The following is an 18,247-nucleotide window of genomic DNA, read 5'->3' on the forward strand; positions in this document are numbered from 1 at the left end:
GAGATCCTGTGATTTGCAAGAGAAGCTGGCTTACAGTTCAAAAGAAAATGCAAATTCAGCCTATCTACTTTGTTTGCAGCTGATTTGGATAAATAACTTTGCATATTGCATAGCTACTTCTGCTTCGTCTTTGCACTATTTCAGCTTGCTTCTCGTTTTTCTTTTTTCTGTGTGGCAATATCCCAATGGTTCGTTCTTCTGCATCCTGAAGTGTGCAGGAATCATATGCAGAAATCCTGCTTTATTAGGTAAAATATGCACTTGTTTTATTCATTGTATCCATCTTGACACCTGGGGAGGCTGAATCCCTGGCATTCTCTCTCTTCCCAGGGCAAAGACAGTACGAAGCTGTGTAGATTTCTGTGCATCTCAGTCCTGATGACAAGTGAGAGACTTAAATTTCAGCCTCTTTGATAACATGGCATCCTGCACTGGCAGTTTATTAGGGGACAGCACTTTACCTCCTGGAGCTAGAATGAGACCCCAAATGCTTTCACTTATATTATCTAGTGATAGGGTGACAACTGCTCTCTTATGCTACCTACCCAGCACAAATTGGTCTCCGACACAGAGATGAAAAGTTCAGCGTCTCATTGCAAATGTCTCATGACTCTTCAGGGGTTGATTTGTTCCTTGCTTCATTCTAATATGTCTAACATACAGGGAGAAACTCAGAAAATAGGATACATTACCCTTCTGGCAAATATTTACAGTAAACATGGCTGTAATGTGTTACTAAAATCTGTATTTTGTATAATGCTAAAACCAATAAAAATGGAAGTCTCTGCAATAGAGCAAATAAGCAAAGGGAGTGAAAATTTTTCTAAGGAGAATGGCAGTGTTTTTTCATCCTGAAATTTCCTACCTTGATGACAGCAGGGGCAATAATAAAAGCAAAAGAATGCAAAGAATAGGCATGGGTTGCAGGCCACATTTCTACCGTCTGTCCTCTGCCAGCACTGATGTAATCCTTCTGGCAGTGAAACTTTCCATTGCAGTCTGTCAGCATTCAGATGTGCTATTGATTAGTCAGTTTACTAAGGTCACTAAGGAATCACAACAAACCTCCTGAAACTTGGGAAAGGTAATAAATCAAAGGTATTTGATTTGTAACTTGCCGTCATTTTTGGTGCCTTGCTTCAGTAGAAGACAGCAGTCAACATTTCCTAAGCACTTGATATGAGGAAGGTTATGATGGCAAAAGAAAGCACTTGTTTATAAACGGTGCAAGTAACATAAGCTTTTAATGGGTCCTAGAGGAGTCCAAGGCTCCGGAGGGCTCTGGAATGCCTTCCTCTCCGCCCCCATCTGCTCCCCTCACCCTGACCCCCACTTTTTTTTCCCAAGCCTTTGGCCAATTTTCATCACATCTGTCATTTTGAAAAATGAGCTGGCAGTTCACTCCTAAGGTTCATAACATGTCTTGTATCTTTTTTTAGATTAACTTGTTTGCAAGAGACAGTGCAACAGGAAATTCTTGTGTTTACACAGCAGCTCAATTTTCTTGAAAAGCAGAGATGTTGTTAAAACTCATAGTCTGTGTCTATTCTACTAATTGGATATAAAACAGTCATGAGACATAAGGGTGATAGGACCATACTTGGTTCCTGGGTAAAAGCCTATCAGTAGTATATTGCTAACAAATCTGAACTGGGGCTGCACGTGTGTTATTATGAACACAGCAAGTGTCAGTAGTGCACAACACTGAGATCTAAGGTACAAGCTTACCCTCATTTCATGTATAGAGATAATGATACTGAAATTGTCCATTTCTGGTGGTTTCAGAGGAATTAATACCCAACCATATCTATCTTGATTCATTTGATTCCAGACATGCAATGCTCCCTTGTATTAACATACATATCTCATCGGTATGGAATAGTCTGTATCATACTGCCACTCCCAGTGTTGGTATCAAGGCCACATGTGTCCTCCCAGCTTTCTAACAAACCATGGTTTCACCCATCTGCCCTTGAGGCTGACTTACATCCTTTGTACTTCTACTCCAGCTCTGCAGCCTTTGCCAGTACAATTCAGACTATCTATGTAAAAGGAATATATACGTAATAGTATTCCAACTATTGTTTTGCAGACCCACCTTTCTTTGTAGGTCAGCTTTAAATAGAGACGTCTCATATTGAGCTGTTCCTGCACTGCAGCCACCATGTGTGCAGAGGCACGTGCAGCCACACTGCCTTGTTGCTCCTACAGCTTCCAAAATGAAGGCTGGATTGCTGCAGCATGTCTGGATTGAGCACACGGATGGATCTTTTCTGTGGTTTCATGTCTGTGGGTTTCTTCACCACCAGGCTGGAGAAGGCCCTTGCAATGGTGTTAGACTCTATCCAGTGTTTTTAAAGCTATGACTCAGAGCCTGCGTGTGTCTTGCGAACACCAAAAGGAGAGCTTTTGTTTAAAGTTCTTCTGAGTGGATGGAGGGGTGGTTGTTCCTCTTGTGAAATGCCTGAGCTGCAGCTTGCTCTCTTGTTTCCTTCTTCACTGTTAGCTTCTGTTATCTTTTCTACTGCCTTCTCAAGAAAGATGTGTTGTGTTTGGTAGAAACGGGTACACACACGCACAAGCTTCACACTGCCTGGCTGGCACTGCGGCGTGATCGTTCATGGTATGATGCATCACCAGAATTGTGAAGCATCAAAATCCTCCACGTTTTGTGAAATACACAAGGAAGAAAAGAGGTGTGGCTTTTCATGCATGCTTACTCACAGTTAATTTTTTTTGGGTTGAATAGTACTGGTATTTTTAAGTGTATATTTAATGAATATAAAACAATTTAATTCCTCCTAAAAGATAGAAGCAGGTACTGGATTCTGACTCTACAGGTATTTAAATCCAAAAGACCAGACCTAAGTAATCTCAGGTTCATTTACACTCTGAAATCTGGTACAGATCTATTTACACCCTCAGTCAGTATTGTTGTAGCTACTCTGTTTTTCCATTTTTAATCTATTCTTCCCCAAGAGTTTTATAGAATAGAATAGAATAGAATAGAATAGAATAGAATAGAATAGAATAGAATAGAATAGAATAGAATAGTTCCGTTGGAAAGGACCTACAACAATCATCTAGTCCAACTGCAATTCTCGTGGGCAGTAACTGTGAACTGGAAGGGCAGCAGGTAAGGCTGCAGCCCCAAAAGCCATATAAATGTTGCCAGCTATGGAAATGCTATTTTTTCAGGGGCTGCTGATGCTCGTACCCCACCCTGTGTTTCAGAGGGAGTTAGACATGTCATGTCAGCGAGGATCCAAAGCTCCAGGCACCCAGCAGGCACTCAGATGCTGGGTTGCTAGGCCAGGGTGTTCCACAGACTCCAGAATCTGCTTTGAAACCCCTTTCTTGGGAATGGAGGAATGTGTGTTTGTATTAAACTGCATTTAAGCTATGCTGGAAGAATGGCCCTTCTTACTCCCTCGTTACCTTAACAGGAGCAGGGGGTGCCAATCAATTATTAGTGGTTTCTTGGAGCTGGTGTGATATCTGAGACTCCACTTTGCATATGCCTGAGATTAGAATAAGCAGGCGAGTGGTTTCTGGACAGGCATTCATATAGCAGCTTTTTGTTTAAACACTCTGAAAAATACAGCCCAATTGTTAAAGGGTGTAGCCTCCCCAAAACTCAGCTTCCTTTTCAAGAAGGGGTAGCTGGACTGAAACACCCGATTTTACCTGCTGAAACCCACCCTTGTGTATTTAGAAACCTGTGCTTTGGATTGCATCCAGCCAAGAGAGTCTTGTGAGAATTCAGTTTTTCCATTTGGAAGAAAAGCATGTCAATTTGTCTGTAGTACAAGAGTATTCTCTTCTGCCTCCAACTCCTGCAGCAGCCTGAGGGTTGTTTTTAGGGGCGAGCTCTCAGGGGGCTGTCAGCGGCCTGGCCCAGGCATCGCTGCATCAGGAATTGGCCCATGGTGAAATCAGACCCTAGGAAGAGTCCCTGAGTGAAGATCTGGAGGGTGAGCAGAGCCTGTGTAATGGTTGGTTGTTACATTTCAAAACATCCTATCTTTTAGTGCAGCAGAGTCCCAAGAGCGGAGACCATCAGGCAAAACAAACACAACTGTGCAAAACAAACTCAGTTGCCAAAGCAAGCACTGACTCGCTGTAAAGACACCCCCCTCGTTTACTGAAAAAGAAAAACATTCATGTAGGTGTTTACACAGTCTGAGTACTGGAGGATTGGCTTTACTATTAAGTTTCTTGGCTTCTGCTGTTTTGTGTGGCAACCTTTATTTAAACATAGGGGACAGAAGAGACCTGTTTATTTTGTTTATTTGTTTGTTTGGGGTTTTCTTTCTTTTTCTATGACTTTTAAAGGGCTGAAGAGTTTATTGTGTGTGAAATGCAGGAAGAGTCTAAATGAACACCAGATGAGAGGAAATAGACTGAGGAAAATTAGGGCTATTTGCTACCAAAGGAAGTAATCATTGTACATATATTAAATTCCAATCTCTAACTGAGAGTGTGTTTTGTTATGCAAGAAATCTGGCTGTAAAGTAAAGGGGGAAATATGTGGAGTCTTCCCAGTTTTGGGGTTTAAAAGTGGTAAGCTGGGTTTGATGTACTGATGATAAATAAGGCAGGAGGCAACTTTCACTGAAGGAAGTCTGGAAGGGTTTGGCTGGAGAGTGGTCTGCACCCCAGAGTTTCCCACCATAGCAGAAGGTCATTTTGTGGCTCTGTGCAGAAGGGTAAGACAGTTTTTCATGCATCTGTTAGTTGTAGGTAACATTTAGTATGACTTTATAATGAGAATATAAATTCCTTAGAAACTTTCATCTGCCACATTCCCAGCTCACCCGTCATTAGAGACACCTGACTCACCTTTACTTAATATTTACCTGTAAGTCATTGCTGGAACTGCTCCTTTAGGCTACACTGTCCATTTTCAGTGGAGATAACCGTTACCTAATAATCCCCTTAATTGTCTCTATAAGGTGAGGGTTTACGTGATCGCGGTAGGGGTGCTGGCAGCTCCAGATCGTCTTTCCCTGCAGACTAATGGCAGGGTAGGTGCAGGTTTTCATTTCGCTGGTGGGAGGCAAAATCACTACTTGTTTTAGTGATAAACTAAACAGTGAGAGCCAGTATGAATTGAATAAGAACCCTCACAAATTATTTGAGGAGTGCATAATACATAGGCTTGGCTTGCAAAGATGCCTTAAATCAGCCACAAATTTGACATTACTATTTCTTTTAAACAAAACAGAATGTTTCTCATTCCTGCAAGCTGGCAGACACCCTGTTCAGTTCAGTTAATTTAGCAAGGACATAGAAAGATTTTTTTTATTTTTTTTTTCGTTAGCAATAGAAAAATTGTAGCCTGAGGGCATGTTGCTTTGACAGATTGGGGTTATATGGTTGAAGTTGACCTATGCAGCTTTCTTCCCCTTCCCCCTCCTGGCAGGCGGGATGAAGCATGTATGATTGGAAGTGGCTATCCTTATTTTGTTCTTTATCTGATGGAAGGCCACCACAGTTGTCAAGAAGAACTTGTTATAGATTTTGCTTTTCCTGTGAGGGACACTTGAAAGCTCAGTGAAGAACCTGTAGAAGTAAAAATTAAGATATTTTGGTTGTGTGGGAGGGAAGTATTTAATCACAGCAAAGAATAGGGGGTTGCACAGTCAAAGAAGCAGTTCTTGGCAGATTTTAGAGATCAACAGTGGGAAGTAAGAAGGGTGTATCGAATAGGAGTATAGGAAAGCATAAAGGGAAATGAACTCAAGAGAGATAATAGCATAATATTTAGAATCTGTCACTTTATCACAATTATGTTGACTGGGTATTAGCAAAAGAGAAGGAATTGGTTTTTTAGAGGAAGAAGGGTTTCATTTCCCCTTCATTAGCTGAGGAACCTGCTGACAGGAATTAAGGCAGAGTATTACTAAATGGGGGCTTCAGCCACTCCCTCATGTCTGCAAGAAAGGGTTATTTTTAACCCAGATCTGCTCAGTGACTGCTTTTGCAGCATGGCCTCGCAGAAAAAAAAAAAAAAAACCTCTGCTGGCAAAACTAAGGCTGCTTTGTGCTATGTGAGAATGGGAAGGAGAGGTCCGGGGTGGAAATCCTGTAGGGCAACAGTGCCCCTGATGCCTGTGTCATGAAAATATGCCTCAAGTTAACTATTGTCCTCTGACCTCAATCTATGCTGAAACAGGGGCTTTGCATAATCATTGAAGGAGACGGTTCCTGCTCCAAAAGATGTTATGTTTTGAATTGCCAAAATAGACAAAGGAGACATTGTCAGCCGTTCACACATGGGAAACAGAGGCAGAGAGAGAGATTTGTCTGGGGCACATAGGCTAATTTTGACAGAAGGGGTACTTACACTCAAGTTTCCTGAATTCATTTGTGTACTACAACCACAAGATTGCCCTTCCTTTCTAGTGTTGGATTTTTTTCTCCCTGAAACTTCAGTTCTAACACAGGGTTCTTTATCAAAAACATGATTTCATTTTGCTCTGTTTTATAAATATGCTCGTGATTCTTTCCTCAGACAAAACTGTGCAGCTTGCATGCAGATCCAAGTTGCAATGCTGAAGTTGCAAATTCCTCAGGGACCTTCAGGTGGATTTTCACATTGGGACTGCAGAAAAGGCAGAGGTGTGACTTCAGCTTCTGCTTTTCTTTGACCTCCTGGGGATCCCATCCCCATGGATATGTAGAAGGGGAGCCTACAAGAGTAGTAATGCTGTTCTGCCCAGCTTCACATGGGAAGAAAAAGCAAAGAAATACCTTACTAACTAGAAGGTCCATTTTTCTTGATCAAGCTTGTTAACTCCAGGAAGGCCAGTGAGACTTGGCATTGCATGACCAAACTGGGGCTATTTGGGTTTTTTATGAGGCAGTAGTGAGTGGAACCATCTGGGCTAGGAGAAGACCACACTTCTGAAATGAGCCTTTCAGAATACTTAAGTAGCTGTCTGGGGCACCATGCTGAAAGGAAGGGCACTCACAGCTGCATGTATTTTATGGGTTTATTTTATCTCTGATGACAAAAGAGAACTTACTAGTCATGTGGTTCCTCATAAATTTCAAGCCACTGCTGACAAGTGGCACTGCCTGTGTTCTCAACCATGCTGGCACAAAGTTCCCCCGACTTTCTGGCTCGCAATGTTAATAATGATACTGCTAATGGATGATGCTTTAGAGAGATACCTAACTTTTCTCTGAACTTAAAGGCAATCTCTGTTACAGTTTGAGAATGGAAACTTCAGTATCTTAAGTACCTTGGGTGAAAATGGCCGTGGTCATTTATTTAATACAAAAGTGGCTCACCTCTCTGCTTCCTGAGGCCCTGGTCTTCCTAAAGGTGTGCTGCTCACTTCCCTAAGAGCTGAGGGAATCTGCACTTCTGAAACTAATACCCTTCCAGAAAGCTAAATACGTGTTTGGGAGCCTAACTTTCAGTATGTCAGTGGTGCATCTTAACTTAGGTGGTTTAAACTATTCTTTTGCATTGCAGTCTTTGGTTTGGGGTTGGTTTTTTATTTATGCCCCATCGGGGCAGCTTCCAAGGGCCTGGTTCCACTGCCTGTATTCCACTTTCCAAAGATACATCTTATTTCTGTATTAGGAGGCAAGCTCCCTCCTTCAAACACTCTTCTATGTGACAGACCTAGAAAGGGGCACGTCAAATTCAGTATAATTTCAAAAAATGTAACCTATTTTCCTATGCTTTCTATTCACTGAGATGAATCTTAGAGAGAGATCGCTCATGGTAAAATATTTACCACTGTATCAACTCAACTAAGATAATAGCTCTTATAGTGCAGGTGTGAAGAAAGAAATACTTGCTTCATAACCTTTTTACAATCCATGTCCTGTTCAAGCTGTCTCTGTTTCAATGGACCCTAGAAGCTTTGCATGATATTTATGAATCTGATTTACTAATAGACTCCTAAAGTTTAAACAGAGAGAGAGAAGATAAACTGGACTCAGACTTGGAATCCAATTCATGCCAGCTCTGCCACAGACACCCATTTGACTTTATGCACATCATATAATATTTGTGTTTCCCCTCGTCTACAAAATGCAGATACTAATTCTTCTTTTTTTCCCTATCCATACTTGTATAGACTGCAGCTTTGGACAGGAATCAGCTCCTCCTGTCTTTGGATACCTCACAATTGAGTCCCTGATCTTAGGTGAAACTTGTAGTTGCTTCTGTAAGCCACATAATAAAAATTGCCTTCAACCTGCTTCAGGAAAAAATGAAACCTTTGGATTAAATTGGTGTAAATAAAAAGTCCGCTACAGTTCACAAGTCAAAAAATGCTGGTAGTGTTTAGCATCAATGTCTGTCACTTGAACATCTGGCATTCATCATTGCTTTCCTTTTCCTTCCACTGTCATATTTTATCCCCATCTGTTAGAGGTTTCTTAGCACTGTCTATATAAATCATAGCTGCATCTCAGTCTGGGTAGTTGAATCATTACAGGCTGCAATGTAAATGAAGGAAAAAGAGGTAAATTTAAGGGAAGTTTTTCTCTTATGCACTCTGCTCCCCTTCCTTCTCCCCTCTCCCTGTACACAGATGTTACTAGACAGGACTACTAGACAGCGTGATACCCTTGCTATGAAGAGAGATGGAAAAGTTTCTGAAAATAGCAAATGTTTTTACCAGCCCTAGTTCTGAAGGCAAAAAGCAGGAGAGGAGTTGGAGCCAGAGGGGACACTCATTGCCATTGTTGGAAAGACCAAAATTTACTGTTTTGGAACAACCCTTCAGCAAGTTAGTAATAAATTGGGAAGGCAAACATTCCTTAAAATCAGACTTCCCAGGCAATGTGTTTGATGTATTTTCTTAAAATTAAATTACTCTTATTGCAGTAATTTAGATTACTGCTAGGAAGAGTAATACTGAAGGTGCTAGGAAAACATGGGTGTGTTAATATTAGCCAAAGCAGAATTTTTTTACTTCCCCCCCCCCCCCCCCCCCCCCAAAAAATTGTGCAGTGCCCTCACAATGGCCATCCCATTCCGCTCTCCCAAGCCGTGCCGGCAGGGCAGTGAGCCACAGCAGCATTCCAAAGACACATTTCTGATGGGGAAGTGAATCCACCACCACCCCTATATGAAACATTTCCAGTAGCGTGTGTGTGTTACCCTGCCAGGTGTTCCCGTTTGTACACAGTGTCACACAGCCCCATGTGCAGGCAGCACATGTGTATTTAATTCCCTGCCAGCTTTAACAACTAGAGAAGGTATTTCCTTGTTCTAGAAACACTCAGAGACACCATAGTCCCAAGCTACTGGAAGCTGGGGGGGAAAGGCCTGTTTCCCTCTGTCCGGAGAGGGCTGTTGCAGACTGCAATCGCTGTCAATCCCAAAACTTTATCCAGGCTCAAGGTGGACTGAAGCTGGAGAGTCTCTTTGGACAAGATAGTTGTCATGTTTTCAGTTCAAGGGACAGCTTGTATTGTTGGGGACTTCATTGTACTTGGAAGAGCAAGAATGCCCCATGTCACTATGTGTGTTCCTCCTAATTGTCTTGCTTTTTCCTCCTTTTTATTCTCTTGTATCAAAAGTGTGCCTTAAATTTGTTTGAATTGATAGCAGATTAGCTGAAATAAGAATAACCTATTGCTACTATCGCTGGTTGTCAACTCATGCCTTCTCTTTCTACAAAGCATATTGTATTCTTGATTTCCCATTATTTTTCACTTATGTTCCTGTGGTGTTATCCTGCTACTCACTGCAGACTCCCAAATTTCAGCTCAGCAGCCAGATCAATCAAGCAGTAGGTGTCCTGGTCAGCATCTGCATGAAGTGAAAATGATAGGCCCAGCTCATAAACAGACCAGTTGCTGGGCTGTCCTGCAGAGCAAGTCCTGGCTGATTCAGAGGGCGCACAGTCGTGTGAAAGGCCAGGCAGTCCCTGAAGTCACAGTTGCCCTCTGAAGCTGGTAGATCGGTTGAATCCTGATGATTTGTTCTGACATTGCAGTCTGTTGCTGGAAATGAATGTCTCGGTGAAATCGCTGGTACTTCGCAAGACTGAAATGGTGGGCAATGAGAAAGAGAAACATGTGTCTGATGTTGCACAAACTACTTTGCATGAGATATTGCAAGAAGAAAATAATCCAAGAGTACAGTGGAATGGATGCTGTGACATTGATTTATCTTTCTGATATCTGCACTAAATGTCAGCTTGCCAAGCATCTTTCTTGTTATTATCAGAGTATTTATTTTATTTTCTCTTCTTCTTGTAGAAAATTTTACTACATCACACTGCTGAGAGACCCTGTATCTCGTTACCTCAGCGAATGGCGTCATGTTCAACGAGGAGCTACTTGGAAGACCTCCTTGCATATGTGTGATGGCAGGACACCAACTCCTGAAGAGCTGCCGTCGTGCTATGAAGGCACGGACTGGTCAGGCTGCACGCTGCAGGAGTTCATGGATTGCCCGTATAATTTGGCCAACAACCGCCAAGTGAGGATGTTGGCTGACTTGAGCTTAGTGGGCTGCTACAACATGTCTTTCATCCCAGAGAACAAGCGAGCACAGATCCTGCTGGAGAGCGCAAAAAAGAACCTCAAAGACATGGCCTTCTTTGGCCTGACGGAGTTCCAGAGAAAGACTCAGTACCTGTTTGAGAGAACTTTTAATCTGAAATTCATCCGGCCCTTTATGCAGTACAACAGTACCAGGGCCGGAGGGGTGGAGGTGGATAATGACACCATCCGGCGGATTGAGGAGCTCAATGACTTGGACATGCAGCTCTATGACTATGCAAAGGACCTCTTCCAACAGCGCTACCAGTACAAACGGCAGCTAGAGAGGATGGAGCAGAGGATAAAGAATCGGGAAGAGAGGCTTCTTCACCGGTCCAATGAAGCACTTCCCAAGGAAGAGACCGAAGAGCAAGGACGCTTGCCCACTGAGGACTACATGAGCCATATTATAGAGAAGTGGTAGCCTAGGCAGACTTTTATATTAATGATATTCTAGGGTTTCCATTTAAAAGATCATGGAAGTAAAATTACAAAAACAACAAAAAATATTTTATTTAAAAGCAAGTCTGTAAAACAGAAGATAGATTGCTTCCTTAAGCATAGGGTCTTTTTACTGTTTCTTACAAGACCGATGAGATTCTTAAAAAAAATAAATAAATACATAAAAATAAAAAAAGGGTCAACATTATAATGCAGAGGTGAAAAATGCACAAATGCAGTTACCCACTCTTAAGGCCAAATACAGAAGAATGTTTCTTATCCTCACAATTCGAACACAAATGGCAGAAGTAGGATTTTTAAAATCTGTTTATCCCTTGAGCATAATGATATAAAGATACATAATTAAAAAACAAGGACATTGAGGCTTTCTTTTGTGGGTGTTTTTGAAGGTGGGATGGGACTTGCAATGCTTGCAAGTAAATGATAACGTGACCAAGTTGAGGATGTGCTATCCTGTCAGGCTGTGATCTGAGCACGAGGGTGGCCAGTTTGTTTCAGCTGGCAGCCACTGCCAGAAAGTAGAGCACCATAAAAATAAAAGAAGAAAAACATCAGAGGATGAGAAACATTAAAGCAAATTGATTATGGCCTAGGATATGTACTTAGCACAGTGGTTTTGATACATTGCACTGGTATCACATATACATACGCAGCTTCATCACAAAAATAATAGGGAATTCGTATACAGACCTTCCAGATTTGTTTCAGAGGCAGGTCCCAAAACAAATTAAAAGCCAACTGAATTCCACATAGGCTCAAACGTGCATTCACATGCCATCCTGTCACCCTACACAACTGCCGCTTATGCCTTCATCAGTATTATGTGTTAACAGCACATGAAATCCCTATCCTACATGCTAAAATAAAGGAAGACGTTAAATAGCAATACTCCCTCATAAATCTGCACAGCAAGTTCCAGGAAGACCCTGCAAATAATCAGTCATTAATGGGAACATGATGAGGGGGCGATTTTGTTTTGTTTGTAGCTGTGTGAAACACTGAACTAGAACAAGCATACAGACATACCCCTATCTGTATTTTTTCAGTTATTTTTACTTGTGTTTATCAAGAAATAATGGGCATCAGCCTGCTTCCAGTGAAGTCACTAGAACTGATTTAAGTGGGAACAGGATGGGGCTCTCTTCCAGAGCTGTGAAATTTCTGACTATGGGTCTGAATTAATTATGAGACAGTGCGCATTGTCTTTTGGCAGAGTGCCTGTTCTGCAGCTCTTACTTTAAATGAACAAGCTGTGTTCATAAAACTGGAAAGGGGAATCATGGATAATGTTTTTTTAGTCTCAGACGACTTTCAAAGCAGAACTCTTTCTCTTTCAATGATGTTTTTTAAGGACTCATGTAAGTTTAATCCTCCAGTGTGGTGACAGTCTAACCAGGTTCTGCTTACTGACTTTTGAGTCATAGAACAACAATGACTTCTCTAATTCCTCTTCCCACTCACCAAATTAAAGTATGGCTTATTTTCTTGCTGTTGCAAGCACTTCTTTGTTTTGCTGGAAGCATAAAAATGAAGCAGTTTCTGCCTGTTTCATGTCTCACCCCGTTATTACTCAGCCTGTAAGACCTGAAACAGCTATTGTTTAGAGTAAACTATGAACCAAATGGAATATGATTTGATTTTCAAAGGCCATGTTAACTGCAGATCAAATATGGCATTGAAATCACCAGAGGAGAGGCAGAGAGCTGATGCATTCAGCTTTAGCATGTCGTTTTTACGGTGTCCCTTTCCCATCACACGAATCCACTGGAGTGCTGCTTGTTTTGTATTTTAATTCGCTCTCTCTGCCTCTGTACAGTTTCCAACAGTTTCAAATTCAGACTGAGGCTAAGTTTTGCAAAGGAGGTGGCTGCCTTAAGCAGAGGAGCTGCCTTGTTTCTTCTGTGTACACCCTGGGGGATACACCTTGCTTTTGGAGATGTTTTTCTCCAGAAGAGTGAAGATGACTGAAAACTTAAGAACAGAAAATACAAACAGCACTTTGTGCTCAAATACAACCCTGTTACAGCCCCGATCCAAAGTCCACCGAAGTCGAAGGATGTCTTTCCTATTGATTTCAGATGAATTTTGATCGGGTCTGCATCTTGGTGCTGCAAGGTGCCCATGCACACGCTCATCCATCTACAAGCACAGTGGGACGTTGTAACCCATGCATTTGGCTGGTACCAATATATACTAGTGGTGTTGCTGTCTTTAAGGTTCTGCCACAAAATGGCCACTGTTCCCAGAGATGTGTATCTTCGCCATAAGCATTTCCTCCTAGCTGAAAAGTGGGAAGCAAAATTAAGCGATTTCAGTCGTTGGCTTGGGGGCAGAAGGTATTACAAATCCATTTGCTCATCTCTGAATTCCAAGACTGGGAGGAGCTATGTCTGCTAGTTCCCAGCGCTTTTATGTGTTGCTGTAACTAAAGAAAACATTTATATTTAAAAAATGCAATTTTACAGGCTGTTTACCCACAAAACCAATACACAGGATATAAAAAGCAACTGTTTTATATGCACAGTTTCCAGCTTTACCCAAAGGCTTTTCACTGTGCATCCTGCGTTATGGATCCATAATGCACAAATGGTTTCTGCAGCTAATCCATATTCGAGGTGCACATGGGCGCAGCTCCGTCAGGGCCGTGCGGTGAGCGCCCAGGCAGGTCTGCGTATGCCGGCACTGACTTCGGAGAGCCGTTCTGTACCGAAGGCCAAATTCTGCTCTCATCTACCAAAGGGTGACAGTAAACGGGACTGTGTACGATTAGGACCAGCATAATTTGGCCTGGTTTGCCTGAGTTGTTTCTGTGTTATGGGCTCTGAGTAACCAGCTGGATTTTAATGGATCTATCTGCAGGGTTCTCTAAATCAGAGGCAGCCTCTGACCCATAGAAGCATGTCAGTAGAAGACCTTGTTCCAACATTTGCTTTGTAATATATTACAGTAACAAGCAAAAGAAATGAAGCTATCTTGAAAACTGTCTTGTTAACAGTTTCACTTCAACCCACAAAAGGAGGGCTGACCTCAGTTTAGCACTGAGGCAGAAATTTCTTAATCCGAATCCTGCGCCTGGCAAATCCCTCAGTTCCTCCCCCTGTACATTGGGAATAACAAATTTACACACTCTAAAGAGGTACTCCAAGGTATGGAAAGTATAGGGCACTTTGAAACAGATTCTAAGTATCAGAAATTATGAGAATGACCCAAAAGCCACCCCTCACCCTGGCTGCTCTGCTGGTCTGTTTACAGCTGTAGGCCATGCGTTAATTTATTGTAAGTGCCATGTGCCAGAGCACGGGTTGCAGGACGTACCTGGCACTACCTTCTTCCTTTAGTGGGTTTAAGGGAACTTTTTTAACATAATGTGAATGTAGTTTTTTTGTGATTTCTATGTACTACAGTTTGAAGTGGTACAATTTCTTTTATTTTTAGGATTGATTATTTGATGCTACAATAACATGAAAAATATGTGTGTTTTTAAAGTTAGTGGAGAACAACAGCTTTAAGGCACTCCGGCAGAAGTAGTGGCCAGATAGTACATTCTTGTTCAATATCTGCCCCTTTCTTCCAAAATGTTTTTCCTGTGACTTCCAAACGCACTGAGACCTTCTTCACTACATGAAGTGTTTCTTCAGGGGGCCTGTCCATGCATCATGATCCAGGTCAGGGTAGGTGAGTGCTGGGTACGGTGAGGGCAGATGCAGGATTGCGACCTGTCTCTTGCTGGAGTTGGTGAGGCAGTTCCCCTCGAATTCAGATTTTACCTAATCAGATGCTTGTCCATCCCACAGTGTTTCTGCCGTGGTGCCAGGGATACCCTGTGAAAAGCCTTTACAAAAGCTGGGGCTGTGTAAGGTATTTCTAAGGGTTTATACAGTCAGCAGTACTAGTGTGAACAAGCATTTTGGACTGGCAGTACCTGTTACCTCTTAGCCTCTGCCATCTTACACTGTGCTGACCCTTGCACACCCACAAACGAGGGTGATGCTCTGAGCAGGGATTTCCCAGCACACTCCATTCCTGCTCTGGGAGGGTGGAAAGGCCAAGACACACTGCAGTGCTAAGAAGGAGATCTTTTTTGCTTTTAGTCACCTGAACAGTGTTAACTTCACTGCTTGGTGGGTGTTGTTGCTGAAGAAAACTTTTTTGCTCATTTGTTCCATCCCAGCTTGCTCTGTTGAAGGAGTCTGCCTCCTCCAAAGTTTTCCAGGCAGTCAGATGCCACCTTGTACCCCACCCAGGTCACAAAAAGCAGGATTGACTGGTAAGGTTGCAGACCCAGGCTGTCATGGGGTCCAAAGTCATCAACAAAAAAAACCCCTCAACAAAGGATCAGTGTGAATTTCTGGCTTGCCTGAATTTCTTCCTTTGTGCCCCATTTTGGAATAAATGGGGAGTGCTTCAGGTTGATGTTTTTGCACCCCATAGTCCCTTACTTGCTTACAAAACTGGGATGGCAATGGAAGCAGCATAAGGAAGATCCCAATGAGCTTTTGAATCTTCTCTCCCAGGGCTGTCCTGTAGGAGCAGAAAGGTCAGTGCAGTTGCTGAGAGTATGAGCAAGACAGAAGGACCACCACAGTGGCAGTACAGACACATATCAATTAGAAAGTTTTCACTCTGAGACCATCAAATCACTTCACAGAGACCACTGAACAGCTACAGAAGGTAACAACTAACATTACAGTACAGGGCCTGACTGAGATTTATATCCCGGGGTTAAAAGCATCTCTAGCTTCTTACTGGCATTTAGAGTTACTCACACCCCCTCCTGTCCTGTAGAATTTTCCAAGTGTCACAAAAATGGGTAGTGCTACAGGAAATCGCAACACAGACTATGCTAAATGTTGTATTTCCAAGCCTATAGCTTGGAAAACAACTCAGTATCTGCTGGATTCAAATCACAGGGCTGGCTGCGTTACCTCTTTGTTCTTGTTTTCACTAATATTAGCAAATCATGTTCCAGTGGCAGAAGCGAATGCAGGATTCGCTGCCTGATCAGCAGTAGAGCCAAGCCTTTAAAACACAGGTCAATTAGCAGCAGTTCAGGTAAACCAGCGAGCAGCAGGAGCTTGTGTCCGTGCACACAATCCGAGCTATCTGTGGCTGTTTGTTTTGCCCGGTCTACAGGAGTTCTGCCAAGGTGAATGCAGTCCTGATAAGCACGTGGGTATTAAAGCCTGTATTGTCCCAGCTGCAGGTGGTTTTCTCTGTAATTTTTAGCCATGCAAGCTGAAAAAAACCCAAGATTTAAATGAGTCTGTCTCATCCCTCAAAGCCCCACAATTCCCCCTCCCTGTTTTCCCCCAGGTGTCAATTCTGCAGACTGGATTGAGAGAGTTGTACTATAATGAATAATTTTATATTCAAATGGTTTACTGAGCATGATTTGTTTTGTACATATTGGAATATGATTTAACTTATTTTTATTGCCCCTTTCATCTTTTTTTCATAAGGAGAAAACAAAAATCCCCACCCTCTCTCAATGTGAGGTTCCTCTGTGTTTGTGTGTAGTCTGCTAGGCAAACACACAACAGCCACAGGATTTCTCACCATCCCTATTGGTATCCGATTTTATTTTTCATTGTCATGTTTTTGTCTGAGGCTTTGCTTATATTGTCCGTTCTTTCCTCTTTGCTGCACAGTCTGCACAGGGAAGGGAAAGGGCAATGCAGGCAGGATTTCCTTTTTCTTCCCTCTCCCCTTTCTTGTGTGCTTTACCTACCAAGGAACTCAGTTCTTATCTTCTAGGAGTTGTGTGACTGAGGGTAAAAAAAATACAACTGTCCCCCACCCGCCTTCCATCCTCCGTATTGTAGATCAAACAGATTCAGCTTCTCTGAAAGTGATTGTGGCTGGAGTCATTCCATTGGGCTGAATGTGTATGGTTTGCACTTTTTTTTTTCACTTCAGGAACTTAAAAACAAAAAATAAAAAGACAACTGTTTAACTTGAGCCAAGTAACACTTAAAGCTTTATATATTTATTTATAGCATCTTACAAAAAGTGTTAAAAGGTTTTTCTTCCACAAGAAAAATTGGATTTAAAAAAAACCCCATCTAATTGTTTTTGTCTAGATCAAGAATGAGTGTTAGCAGATGAAATAAACCCTAAAACTGAGCATCTGTCGTGTGTGTTGTCCTTGCATTGGCTTCTGGATGCTGTTTCAGTGTAATATGTCTTGCCTTCTTGGATTACAGAGTGGTGTTGATGGAGGGTATTTGTTTTCTACTAAAAAAACATACTCTTAACACAGAAATATTCAAGTAGAAACTGCAGTCTGTTTATTCCCATTGTTACATTCGAGCCAACAGTACAAAAAGCCCTTAAACCTAAAGCCTATCGTATTTTAAAAATTAATTACCTTTAACACTGTACAGTCCTCTTAGTTTTCTTTTTTCAGAGTCATTGCAAGGAACAGATTTGCAGGCAATAAATGATGGTTGTTATACTAAATATTACAGAATAATTAATAAATTTTTTTGTTTCATGTTCAGAAGTGCTTTCACCAAATGTGACCTGTGAAAGTGTTCTCCAGTTACAGAACTGAAATAAGGTGTGCACCTGGTTTTGATACATTGAGAGTTAGTCAGGGAGTAAGAAAATGATGATACAAGTGCTTTACAGTATCCTCAGTGAGAACAACTCGATGTTTATGCAAGTGTAGCGAATAATGCCACTGTTATTCTACCCAAGCATCATTACACTTCACACTTTCCACCATATATGCTGGAGGCAGCATATGAACCGAGGCAGCATATGATCCTTCCCAGCTAGGCTGCCTGGGTGTTTTTTCTCTTCCACCTGTGAAAGTAATCCCACCCAAGTTACTGAAGGCCCTGCCAAGTAAAATGTATGAACTAGCAGGAACACAATGCTGCATCAATCCGTATTGCTGAGGCGTTCCTCATTTTACTTGCTGGGCAGCACAGGTGCTGGTGGAAGGTCCGGGTAAGTGTCAGGTGAGGGTAACATCGTGATCTCAAGGGGAAGCAAATGCACAAAAACTTTGCAGCCATTTACTCCAGGCCATGCCATGAACCTGTTGCAGGAGGCACCTCCACATCCCGCTCCTCTGGCTCGCAGCCTTTTGCTGTAACCGCGAGGTAACGGTTCCTTGATCAAATCATCAGTTTTCACCTCTCATTGGCGTCTTCTCCCAGCCGTTACTGCCTGAAAAAGGAGCCACGCTCCAAAGGAACCAGGATTTTATTAATCTCCTAATTTTATTTACTTTAGAATAACAAGAGCCGCTCTCTGC

At 42.2% G+C, this 18,247-nt stretch overlaps 1 protein-coding gene across 1 annotated transcript in view; it reads left to right on the forward strand.

Annotated features, from left to right (window-relative positions):
• The window catches only part of HS6ST1 (heparan sulfate 6-O-sulfotransferase 1), a 199,152-nt gene extending 182,046 nt beyond the window's left edge, over positions 1–17,106 (forward strand). The window contains exon 2 of the mRNA XM_074877806.1: positions 10,237–17,106. Within this exon, the coding sequence (XP_074733907.1) occupies positions 10,237–10,945 (709 nt within the window). The 3' untranslated portion in view covers positions 10,946–17,106. The remainder of the gene's footprint in view (positions 1–10,236) is intronic.
• Positions 17,107–18,247: the final 1,141 nt, after the last annotated feature.

This window comes from Strix uralensis, chromosome 9 (genome assembly GCF_047716275.1).
Source record: "Strix uralensis isolate ZFMK-TIS-50842 chromosome 9, bStrUra1, whole genome shotgun sequence".
In the NCBI taxonomy this organism is placed as follows: Eukaryota; Metazoa; Chordata; class Aves; order Strigiformes; family Strigidae; genus Strix; species Strix uralensis.